The sequence below is a fragment of the Rousettus aegyptiacus genome, unplaced genomic scaffold (assembly GCF_014176215.1).
Source record: "Rousettus aegyptiacus isolate mRouAeg1 unplaced genomic scaffold, mRouAeg1.p scaffold_m13_p_6, whole genome shotgun sequence".
NCBI lineage: Eukaryota > Metazoa > Chordata > Mammalia > Chiroptera > Pteropodidae > Rousettus > Rousettus aegyptiacus.
Window position 1 is genome coordinate 37,412,640 of NW_023416309.1, and position 12,370 is coordinate 37,425,009.

Sequence of the window (12,370 nt, forward strand, 5' to 3'; positions counted from 1 at the left end):
GCCTAGGCCCCAGTGGAGACACCCCTTAGTGTCGGGATCCCAGGAACCACGTTCTGTCTGGCCAGACGGACACTGAGTTGTGGCCTTTCTTTAGCCACTCCCCAGGGGAAAGAGGACCCCCCCTGCCTTGGGTCTATAGGCCTACCCTTTTACCCTGGGGACACCCAGTCCAGCCTGCCCCAGGGCCAACAAGTCACAGGGCAGAAAATTTTTAACTAAATACATTGATCATTAACAGGAGTAAAAAGGAATCCAAACTTAGTGTCCCTCAGGGGCAGAAACTAGCTGGGCCTCAGGCTTCCTGGAGCAATGCTGGGCCCCGGAGTCTGGTCCTCTGTAAGGCAGGGGCTGAGCAGGAGCTTGTCTAGGAATGTAGGGGGAAAGGCTCCAGGGAAAGGGAAAAAGGTGGACATCTCAGGCATCTATGCCCCCGTGACCACCCCATTTACTGCCACCGCAGAGGTGGATTATGGGAAACTGGAGGAGAATCTACACAAACTGGGAACCTTCCCCTTTCGAGGTAAGTGGACCTGTCCACTGTGGGGGTCAGGGGAAATGTGAATAATCCCGGTCTCTTCAACCAGACACCGAGAGGATGGTACATAAACTTTGTCAAGCTGCTAAGGGATGGTGGGGTACCACCGAGTCATTTTATTATGAGACGGGAACCGTGGGCACTGGTTTAGAGTCAGGAGATAGGTGGGAAGCTCCTTGCTGGCTCGTGATCTTGATGGAATCTCTCCTGCCTCAGTTTCCCCAGTCGTAAACTACTTAAGTGCCTTCTTAGCTCCCAGAATGATTGTGGGGATCAAACTAGATAACGGTTTGTGGGAGTCCTTGTCATCCAGGCACTCTACAGGTGTGAGGCCAGCTGGGTGTCCTGTGGCAGCCCGACCAGCAGGCTCGTCTCCCTCAAAGCTTTGTCTGTATTCTTTCTTCTGGCAGAAACCTCCCTTGGCAGAATTAATTTCTGTTCTGGATCCTCAGACTCATTTTATTCTTTACACATGGGTCTCCCCGTCTCTGAGGTCAGGAACCAGACCATATTTGTGACACTCAACATACAACACAGTCACAAGCAAATAAATGAAGGTAGAAGGCGTGACAAATTCCTCCCATCCTGCCCTCCCCACACTGATCCATTACTTATGGCGGTTCCCAGAGGCAGTACTCTCGATAACCCCATTTCACAGATGAGACTCAGAGTTATGCGATCACTTGCCCAAAGTGATATGGCTGAGCTGGGATTTGAACTACATGGTCATGTTCGGTTTTACCCCAATGCACTGATTACTGAGTTGCTAGATCAGATGATTTCAAGAGTCTGGTCAACACGAGCTTAGGGAGAGGAGTGGCTCTGACTGAGGTTATGAGTGGAGCAGGTAAGAACGTGGACTCTGACTCAAATAACAGCTCTGCCACTGACCTAGCTGGGAGAAAGCATCTCTAAACCTCAGTCTCCCTATCTGACACAAGGGAATAATGATGTTCATCTCCTAGGATGGTTGGGAGAAAATGCAAGTGAAAGTATGCTGTAAATTATAAAGAGTGGTACATGGGAAGGTATTGATTCCAATAATAACAATTATTAGAATGACAATACGATTGGCACTGTGAGCAAAACTGCTTTGGGACAGTGGCAGCTGGCCTGACTGAGAGCCTATTCATATCCCAGTGCTGAGGTGTTGTGACACTTCCTTAGAGGACAAAGAATGCCCTGTAGACACCCACATTGAGCAGTGACACAAACCCTAAGTAATTTTCTGCTGGGGCTCAGCTCATTGGGGCCCGGAAGTCTGGACCGAGGTCTGGTTCTCTTGAAGTGAAGTGAGAAACTCTTCGAATCTCCAAGGAGTTTCCAAGGAGGTGAGAAGACTCTGCTTCACCTTCCAGATTCAAGGACATCCTAGTGCAGGAGTCAGGAAGGTGGACCCTGTATCTGAAGTCTGCCTGCCACCCAGAGAATCCGTAGAGATCTCGAAGTTCTTTAGACACCCCCTCCCTGCTCTCGCAGAGGGCATGACGACACCCAGGAGCAGGGACTGCAGTGGATTTGGTAGGCCACGGGTCACACATGCCTACTAGTACATCTCCCATACAACACGTGCAGGGAGCTGCTTCTTCCTCATCTCCCTCTTACCCCTACATACGTGTTGGGGGGCAGTGGGCTACTTAGAAAGAGTCCAGCATCTGTTGGAGTTAGAAGACTGTAACTGGTTCTGCCAGTTACAGTAACCTTGGAGAAATCACTGAAACTCTCTAATCTAGTTTCCTCATTTTAGATGGGAACTGAGCCAGAGTTCAATGCATTTCTCCCAAGGAGCTCAAACATGAGGCCAAGCCACAGAGAACATAGAGCCAGAGGGTCCTGTCACTTCTCCCAGGACATAGCCAGAATGCCCACGAAGGGAGCAGTGAGCCGCTCTAGGTCTAAAATCTGTGTTTCTCTTGCATGATCCTGGTCCTGCTTTGTAGCCCAATACTCAGGGGCAGAGGAGGGAACCGTCACACATCACATTGCCAGGGCCTCCTGCAACAAACTGAAGGACCTCCAAAGAGGAGGCAGGAACCTGCCCTTGATGAATCAGCGACCAGCTAGAGATTGTTCTGACAGGCATTGTCTGAAATTGCGTTGCTCTTTTATCTTATTTCACTGTTAATTTGTACCGATTATTTGAACAAAAAATATTCTTTTAAAATGAAAGTTGTAACTAGAGACTGAAAGGTGGAGTTGCTGCAGAGGGGCCATTTGGGCCTGAACTCACTCCCACAAACAACCTCAGAGATGAACTTTGAATTGTTATTTCCAAATGAGATTATTGGACTACGGAGCTACTCCAGCTGGACTGCGGAGGTGATGTTCCCTATAGAACTTTAGGTTTGCCTCTTGTGATTTTATTTAAAATATCACAGTTTTTACAACCCTATTTTGGCATTTCTTTATTTTAAAGAATGTGTTAGATGCCTCTGGTTGAAAAAATAGAGTGGCCCAAGCTTGTTTACATGCCTGGAGGCCCTGAGTATGACTTGGGACTGTGGGCCAGGATGTCAGCTGTCTGCACCTAGGGAGAACCCAGTCCGCTGGCTCACCCATTCACAACCTGCACTGTGCTCATTCCAGGGGCAAGGTGGGTGGTGATGGCAAACTCTGGGTTTGTAGTTGTATCACTAAGGCAAGAGGTAGCAGCCCCCACCCTGGAATGGCCCCAGGAATCTGGGACCAGGTGACGTCTCTCGTCCTATCCTCACTGCCTTCTTAGTCCTGTTTGTGTCACTCCAATTATGACCTCATGTTATTCTAGAATAAGCTCCTTGCTAGGCCCCTTTTCCTTCTGGACCCTGCTCTGAAATGGGGCTGGTGGCTACAAGTGGGGATAAAATGTGTTGAGCTGGCAGCAGGTGTGGGCCCTGGATGGAGAGAGACAGCAATCTCACGTGGCCAGGAATGGATGCATGCCCAGCCAAGGGGGTCCCCTCAGCCTTGGCCAGCCTGATCCTGTACCCTCTGCCTCACGGGAGCCACTAGATGGCAAGGAAGAGAAACCAAAGACTGGAAGATAAGAAGGACTGAGTTTCAGAATGGGTCAGAAGCAGAAGGGAGAAGGGACTCAAGAGCTGGGGAAGCTGCCCTCCCATTGACCTTGAGGACAGCTGTTAGGGTGGGAGACAGAACCTTGGCCTCAGGTGATGCTTGCTAGGCTAGACATGAGCAATGCGGTGGCCTCTCCCCACCCCGCCCTTCAACCACCTTCCTCACAATGGGGTTCATTGCTGAGGCGGGAAGGGCCTCCTAGAGAGGGTGCAGTGGGAGGCCTGCCTGCCAGACACGCTCGGGGAGCCTGCCCTTTCAAGCATGAAACATAACATCCAGGCTCCCCCACTTCCAGTGTGCTCTTAGCTCTGCCTGCCTGGTGTAGGGTCCTGGAGACCTTCTTGGAGCTCATCCAGCAACCATCATGCAAGGTGGTGCTGGGGACTGCCCTCTTACTTGGAGGTGGAGGCCTCATGCTGTGGTTTCAGAGGAGGAGAAGGAAGATAGTCCATGAGGCTCCACAAGATGAGCACGGGCCACGAGAATTCCACAATGCACAGAATGAGAGCTGGATCAAATCTCACTTTAGCCGCCTTTCCGAAGAGAAGCTGGAAACTGGCAGCACCCCCACCGCTGCCAGCAGTATGGCTGCTCCCCAGCCTGAGAGTGGCAGCGGAGAGGCCAGCACCACGATTCGCATGGAGACCTTCACCACGAGGCAAGGAGAAGCGGGCACAACTCTTCACCGGGAGTCCTTCACCAGCAAGCAGAAGATGTCTGGGTCCTCAGTGGTAAAAGAGACCCACAAGGAGTCTGGAAAATCTTCGTCCACGAGTGAGGCAACATGGGCCGCTGTGGCTGCTTGCGCCAAGGAGATTGATACCAAGGGACGGCAACTGGCTAACTCCATGTTGCAGCGTTCCACGGTTTACCAGAACTCTGGCCATCTGGAACCCAGTGACATCAACCAGGAGGAGCTGAGGGCCCTTGAGGAAGTGGAGATGAAGCTGAAAAGCAGTTTCTTCACTCAGCGGGAAACCACTGTAGCTGGCATGAACCACACGCACACCTTGCATGGCCATGGTCATGGGCACCATGGTTATCTAAGCCACCAGAACCACCAGATGAACCACCAGAGCCACAGCCTGACCAACCGCAGCCAACAAATCTATCACCCTTTCAAAGCCACCTAACCATGGATGGAGACGCCCCTTCCCCCAACAGGGCTGGCACAATCACAGGCCTGTTTCTCTCCCATGGGACAAACTGTGTGGCCCAGGATGAGATGCTGCCACCCAATCCTCCTTCCTCAGACCCCTACAGAAGTCCTGAGCCCCTTTGACTCTGTGAGTGGGGTCTGCCACAGAGGATGGCCCCTAATGAAGGGAGAACTGGGAGGAAGCAAAGCAGCTGTGACAGACTCGCAGGACCCTGGAGACCCACCAAGAGACGGCAGTCGGAGCAGACCCCAGGAGCAGCTGAGAGCCCCATGCTGATGCCACATGCCTGGAACTAAGCCAATAAAGCCTTGTATACCCTCGATCTGAGTCTGGGGTCTCTGGGGCCAACCTCAGTGCTGGCAGGGGTGTGGGAGGGGGGTTCCTTCTCCCACAGTCCTCTTTGTGTAGGCCTTGGCCTGGGGCCTTTTCACTGGGCTGGTTTGAGGAACCATAAAATGGCTTCCCCTGGTCTCAAGTTCTGGGGATGGAATAGTTCCAGGGGGCTCCACACCCACCAACCTGCTATTGTCAGAGAAGGAGGAAGCAGCCAAACATTGGGGGAGGGAAATGAGATGGACTTCTAGAGGTGAGTTGGTAGATGGGGTGGGATGTAGGTCCCTATCTTCTTGGTGCCATCCTCACCCCTATGGCTTCTCCATCATGCGGCATCCCATGATGCAGTTCTCTCTGCCTTCTTGCTCCCTGGAGCCCACAGGGATCTGTTTTAGTGCCCCTCCCCCACCTTCAGAGCTACCGTGCTGTATATTCTCTCTCCTCGTTCATATTAGTATTGCTGAAGTTGGGGCTGCCCCTGCTGCTAGTACTACTAGTAACTACCAGCAACTACTAGTTAGTACTACTAGTACTACCAGCAGCTCCCTCTTTTTGTTTATTTGTTCTAATATATGTCATGTTCTGGGTTAAGTGTTACTGCACAGCCCCATGAAGGGAGGTATTTTGTTCTGTCCCTGTTGCAGATGAGGCACCCGAGGCTCAGAGATGTAATTGGCCTGAGGTAGTATAGACGGTAAGTGATGTCACTGGGGTTAGAGCTCCTTCTTTGCCTGACTTTAAACCCCAAATCCAGGACCCCTGCCCTATTCTGACTCCAGTGAAAGCTCATCACCATCCCCAGATGGGTTTACGTCTCTCATGCTTGACATTTTTTGGACCCTCCTGCAAGCTTGGGACTCTCTCTTCTTTCTCTTCTGGGGTCCAAGAAGCCATTTATGGGGCAAGAAGTGACCTCCCCCCCCCTCCAGTTAGGCAGTTAAAGGGATGCTACTGTCTCCCCTGGGGAATTTGGGAGAAGTCAGCTACATGGCACTATCTAACCCCCAGTGTCCCCTTTACATAGAAATTTCTTACCATTTGCATCTATTATGAGTTTACCAGTGGTTCCCAACCTGTGAGCCTCAAATTCCAGGGAGAAGGTGCCCGGAATCATTGCAAAGGTTGGATAAATCTATAAACACCCTAAATGTTATCAATTGATTTTATGGTGCATTGTTGGGAAAATTCGAGTATTTTTTATATTACTAATAAGTGACTTTACATAAATGCTGATATATGTATATTTTAAATACTTCATAATAAAAGTCTTAATTGGGGTCAGTCACACCGGAAAATGTTGGAGGCCGCTTAATCAGACGAAAAGCAAAGGGGTGAGGTTTGGTTTTTAAAAGTGATAGTTAAAATGCATAAAATGCACGCATTCTCTTGGAAGACCTAAATCCCTTATTAAAAGCTTATTACATAAAATTTAAGATGAGCTAATTATGACTTTGGAATCTTCACTTTAAAAAGGTTTCAAACTGGCAAAATCCAAATAAATCTGTAGTTAGTATTGTACCAAGGTAAATTTTCTCGTTCTGATAATTGTGCTATAGTTAGGTACAACATTATCAGTGGTAGAAGCTGCGTAAGCAAATGTATGGAAATCCCCTGTACTATATTTGCAACTTTTCTATAAATTTAAAAGTAGTTCAAAATTAAAAGTCAAGAAGTTTTCAGACAACTTATTTATGTCAAAGTTTTATTACAGTTGTGCTGTAAGAAAAATGGCTTCTAAGCAGCCAACTCAAGTATATACTCCTGGTAAGAAAAGAGAATGGTTAAATCATTGTTAGACTAGATACAAAGAAGAGTCGTAAATAGCCACTAGACTCCTGTCTGAGAGTCAGCTGGGAGGGTGGCTGGTTTCCCAGATCAGGGCTTAATTCCATTAAAGCTCACCAGGAAATTGTTTAAGCATTTTGTCAGGAATGTTCATTTCTTCCCAATGGAAGGTTATGAATTACATCACACAAAAGTTCTACTCCAGACCAAATTTGGGACAAGTTTTCTTTTACATGACAAATTGTCAACACATACCATAATAGGCAGCACATTCAGATATCACAGAGGAGGCCACAAATGAAGGGGACACCATTCCTGACCTTGATGATTCTAGGCAAAGAAGGATAAGTGATATGTAGGAAGAACAAAACGCTGTGGAATGCAAAAGGGGAGGAAATTTGAAGAGAGGCTTTGTGGCCCTTGCAGCACTTGAGGGGCTGCAACCAGGGAGGTGTTCCAGGCAGAAGAGAGACAGCATGAGCAGTGTGTCTGGGGACCTTGACAGTTTGGCCAAAGGGCCACACTGAGAGATAGACGAAATGTAGGAGAAACCAGAAAATTGACTTCAAAGCCTAGGGCCCAGGAGGACCTAGGAAACCATCTAGTCCAATTTTTTCCTTTTACAGCAGAAGCTAGTTTGAGAAAATTTGCCCAATCTCGCAGGCAGGTGTGGGGTAGATTCAAGAGTTCTGAGGATCTCTGTACATTTTCGAGTTGGCAACTAGAATAAGGAAGAGGTAATAGAAGTTCAGAAGAGAGATGTCCAATGGAGGCATTTCAGGAAGGCTTCTGAGAAGAGGTGACAATGATGATGGACCAAGGGACATAACAGTGAGAGACTGTGATTCCTTTTGGCCACAATAAGTCACTAGGTCGCTTGTGCATCCCCAGCCCCAAATGCCCACTCCCCTTCTCAGGCCTCTCTGGCTCCTCAGAACAGCCAGTGTAACCATGACGGAGTAGCTTTTGAAATGATCCTCTTTTATCTTACAGCTGGAAGAGGCCTAAGAGGTCAGAGTACAGCCTCCCCTCCCACACTAACCATCCTCTTCAAATCAAAAGCTTCCACCCTCCTGGTTTAAGCCTTGAGCACTTTCTCCTGACCCCATAATAATCACAGCTAATACTTACTGAGTGCCAGATTCTATTCTAAGTACTTTACAAATAATATTTCATTCCAGCTTCACAGCAACTTGTTAAGGAAGGTACTTATATTATCCCCATTTTTCATTTGATGAAGCTGAGGTTTGGTTAAGCTGGTGAGGGACCACACTTCAAGTTGAACCGGGGCTCCCCTGAGTTCAGAGCCTATGCATCCAACTGCTCCACTGCCCTGCTCTGTGCTTCTCTACCACTCTTTTTCCTCCCTCCCAACCCATCCAGGACCTTGGCCTTTTCCTCTTCTCTAGTTCTCTCTCTACACAAGCAGAGGCACATCGAGCCTGAAACTGAACATACAGCCAAGGAGAAAGAGGGAGCTCTTGACCACATCGATTCACAGATTTCAAAGTGCTTTCTGTGCATTTTCTTCTTTGTGCCTTTAAGACAGCTCTATAAGGCAGGATTGAAATGATTTTATTGTCATCCCATAGAAAAGGAAATGGTGACTCAGAGGTGTGATATGACTGGTTCAATATCCAGAGGTACCTTGAATCTTCTCTGACTCTACTTCAGTCCCCCTTCCCCACACTGGCATCTTTTCCCTCTTGGGAGTCAGGCCGCAGTCAGATGCTCCCTTAAATGAGACAAGGAAGAGGCCACTAGAAGCCTTAAACACAGGAACCTGCTTCACTGCCCCAGAGTGCAAGGCCCAGCTGTCTTGCTATTTCGGCCAGGTTCACCAGTGGGGCCTATAGGAACCGACCACCAGAATGGTGGGGGACTTGGGTGAATGATTGTGGTTGAAGAAGTGGCTGGAGCAAGAACCCACCCTGTCCCCTTTGAGGAGGGGTGGCAGGCAGGGTTAGGAAGAGAGATGTCCTTGGCATTTGAATAGAGGGAGCAGCAAAAGCTTGACCTCTAAATCTTTGATCTCTAGATCAAAGAGTGCTGGTCCAGTCATGGCTGAACTGGAGCCCTCTCTGGAACTGGTGGCTTTGTGAATGGGGATGAACCACTGGGAAAGCACTGGGGCCATAAGTAGCAAGACAGAAGGAGGTTCTTACCAGCAGCTCCTAGCCTGACTTGGAGGAATTGTTCCCAAGGAGGCAATCCAACAGAAGCCAAAAGGTATTTGCCTCAAGATGTTCTCTGCAGTGCTAGTAAGGCAAAAAAACTGGAAAGAAAGGAAAAAAAAAGAGCTCAGTACCCAGTGAGCTATTCTGGCAATCTACCCAGGGGATTCTCATGATGTCGCGAACAGTGTGGAAAAGGTTCGTGGCATGAAGTTGACTCTACATCACACTGTGTCCCCTGAAGGATGACTCACGGGAACAATCTCCCTTGGTCCTAGTGCCAGGAAACTCTGTGTTTCTCTAGGGCAGCTGCCCTGCTTTTATCTCCAGTTCTACATATCTGCTGGCTGACCATGTTTCCCTTTTAGCTTTGACTGTCAGGAAGCTCCAAATCAAATTCATGGCCCATCACTCACACTGTATGACGGGGTTTTGCAATCAATCATTCCTGGCTTTATTTTCTTTCCTTCTTCCCACTTTCTATTTGTTAATAATCTTGTTGTATTATATGCTATATTTGTCAACTCCTGAAGAAAAATATCTTTGGAGTGGAATGGGGTAGAGAGGAAAAAGGAAAGATATGGAAAGAGAAAGTTAAATGAAAACAGCTGAGAGGAAAATGATTTACAAACAAATCTGAAATGCCTTCAGATTCAGCTAAAGAGCAGTAATTCTGCTAGTCTCTCGTAAATATGAGTTGACACCTTTGGTAGTTTTAGAAACCATTCCAATGATTGATAAAACAGGAGAATGCAAAATAAAATAATGAGATGTCACTTTCCACCCAGAAAATTGGCAAAAATGAATGCTGATAATCCCCATGTGGGCATGAATGAACCCTGACAGACTCTTCTATGTGCTGAGAGGGTGTGAACTGGCTAATCAGGGTGACATTTGGCATATGCAGATGCACATACATGTGACTTGGCAATTACATGCCTCAGTATCCAAACTGTAGGGAAACAGATATGGGCACAGAAGACTTTAAATAAAATGTTTGCTTCAGCATTGTTTGGTAAAAATAAAGAAACATTCTAAATGTCCTCAGAGAAAGAAAAGAAATTGTGGCCTAAGCTCACAATAGAACATTATTACAGCGATGAAAAATACATGAATCAACGCTATATGTCCTGCTACGGACAAAACTCAAAACACATGTTGGGTAAAAATGGCAAACTGAGGAAGGTATATAAATTTGATTCCATTTCTATAAAATACAAAGTGACAAAAACCATATCACACCTAGGAATACCAGGTACTGTAGGCATAAAAAAAAAAAGAACTATATCATATCTTGTTTATGAATCCACATGCATGTCTTAAGGGTATAAAGATGTAAATGGCAACAATAATATCTGAGTCAGGATGGCAAGAGGAGGAAGAGTCAGGATGGCCAGGGGAGGGTTGCCAGGGGTGCCAGGTACACTCGCATAGATTATATTATTATTTATTCTCCTGAGTGTGACTAAAACAATTCATTAAAACAAACAAACAAAAATGAACGCTGTCATTGCAACTGGGTAAAACATTCTGGCTGCATCGGGACAAACATGGGAAGGAAATGTGTGATAAACTATGGTATTAGGGAGGTAAGAACCTGAGTGAGTATAACACCAATGTCCTGGTGCTTCATGAGAGGATGCTAAGTCATCAGGCTGGCTGCAACACAGCCTCTCTTGCAGGCTTCGTGGTCCAGGGCTCCACCGGCGAGTTCCCCTTCCTGACCAGCAGTGAGCGTCTGGAGGTGGTGAGCCGCGTGCGCCAGGCCATGCCCAAGAACAAGCTCCTGATAGCCGGCTCCGGCTGTGAATGTGAGGCCATAATGCTCTGGGCCCTGGGGGCGGCTGGGGTAGGGCTCCCTGGCCCTAAGGCTGGGTTTAGTCTTCTTGCTCTGTCTCTTCTGCATCCCTTGCTTGCCCCACGGTCCTCGCTCAGTCATTCTTTCTCCTGCTTTCACCCTCCATGGCCTGTAAGAAAGACCTTGTTTCTTCTTGCAGCTACTCAAGCCACGGTGGAGATGACTGTGAGCATGGCCCAGGTGGGGGCTGATGCCGCCATGGTGGTGACCCCTTACTACTATCGTGGCCGCATGAGCAGCGCTGCCCTCATTCACCACTACACCAAGGTGGGTGTGAAGGATGGGAATGGGTTTGAGGCCTGGAACCAAGAGAAGGCTGCATGAGGGGGAGACTTTGCCTGGGAAAGGAGACGGAGAAGCTGGGAACGGAGTGGTGAGCCTACTTCCCACAAACGGCTGCTCTGGGGAGGGGAGAGATGTCACCATGTACCAGCTGTGTGACATTGGGTGACTGCCCTGACCGAGCTGTGTTGCCATTTCCTCCCCTCTCAAAAGGGTTGTTGTGAGGACTAAATCTGATCCAAACATAAAAGACTTAGGACTGTGCTTGGCACATAGAAAGCACTCACCGAATATTACCCACTATTACTGCTTACAGGCAGGGCGTGTAGCGCTGTGACTTCCAGTCCAGGAGGTGGCCTGTCCAGGGAGCCTAGGCCTGGACTCGGTGGTGGAGGGCAGTGCCCTGGGCTCCTTGGACCTGGGTAGCTGTTCTCTCTCTTTTCTGTATCCCTCAGGTCGCTGACTTCTCTCCAATTCCCGTGGTGCTGTACAGTGTTCCAGCCAACACAGGGCTGGACCTGCCTGTAGACACTGTGGTCACGCTTTCCCAGCACCCGAATATTGCTGGCATTAAGGACAGCAGTGGTGATGTGAGTGGCAGCAGTTCCTGGCTGAGGCACCTTCCTCTTTCTTTTGCTACCAACTTCAGGGCAGCTCTGGGACCCGCTTCAGTCCTGGGCTCCTGTTTGGGTTCTCTCTGTCATGTAGGCTCTCAGGGCTTCATCTCTGCTTTGGAGCATCTCTCTGGGGTCTGGGCTCTCGTTTGCCTGCACTGGCTCAGTCCCCACCCAGGATAGCCTGAGGCTCTGGGCCCCACTCATACCCGGTTTGCTGTTGCAGGTGACCAGAATCGGGCTGATGGTTCACAAGACCAAGAGGCAGGATTTCCAGGTGTTGGCTGGATCAGCTGGCTTCCTGTTGGCCAGCTATGCCATGGGTAGGCCTCCTGCTGCTCTCATACTGTGATGGGTGACCTAGATACATCCAGGAAGCTGGGGTCTGCTGGAAGAGACTGTGAGGTCCAGGGCTGGGTATGTAGAGGGACTTTGCTAGCCTACCTGCTCCAAAACCTCAGAAGTCCAGCACACTGCTCGTTTGTCTGAACACTGGGTGCTTGTGAGTGATCTTACTGGGCAGAGGAGGGTGTCTGGCTGCGTACAATCCGTGGCCTGTCGTAGGGATGCCT

At 48.7% G+C, this 12,370-nt stretch overlaps 2 protein-coding genes across 6 annotated transcripts in view; both read left to right on the top strand.

Annotated features, from left to right (window-relative positions):
* Nucleotides 1–12,370, top strand: part of HOGA1 (4-hydroxy-2-oxoglutarate aldolase 1) — a 23,326-nt gene continuing 10,956 nt past the window's right edge. For 2 of the 5 annotated variants that reach the window (XM_036223006.1, XM_036223009.1), the window contains exons 1-5: nt 1–520; nt 10,715–10,855; nt 11,042–11,169; nt 11,640–11,774; nt 12,025–12,121. In XM_036223006.1, coding sequence (XP_036078899.1) covers nt 310–520; nt 10,715–10,855; nt 11,042–11,169; nt 11,640–11,774; nt 12,025–12,121 — 712 coding nt within the window. In that variant the 5' untranslated portion in view covers nt 1–309. The remainder of the gene's footprint in view (nt 521–10,714; nt 10,856–11,041; nt 11,170–11,639; nt 11,775–12,024; nt 12,122–12,370) is intronic. The other 3 variants (XM_036223008.1, XM_036223005.1, XM_016164253.2) reach the window with 3 other exon arrangements.
* On the top strand, nt 527–10,708 carry CUNH10orf62 (chromosome unknown C10orf62 homolog). Its single transcript, XM_016164258.2, has one exon. The coding sequence runs from the start codon at nt 4,006–4,008 to the stop codon at nt 4,723–4,725; it is 720 nt and encodes a 239-aa protein (XP_016019744.1). The 5' UTR covers nt 527–4,005; the 3' UTR covers nt 4,726–10,708.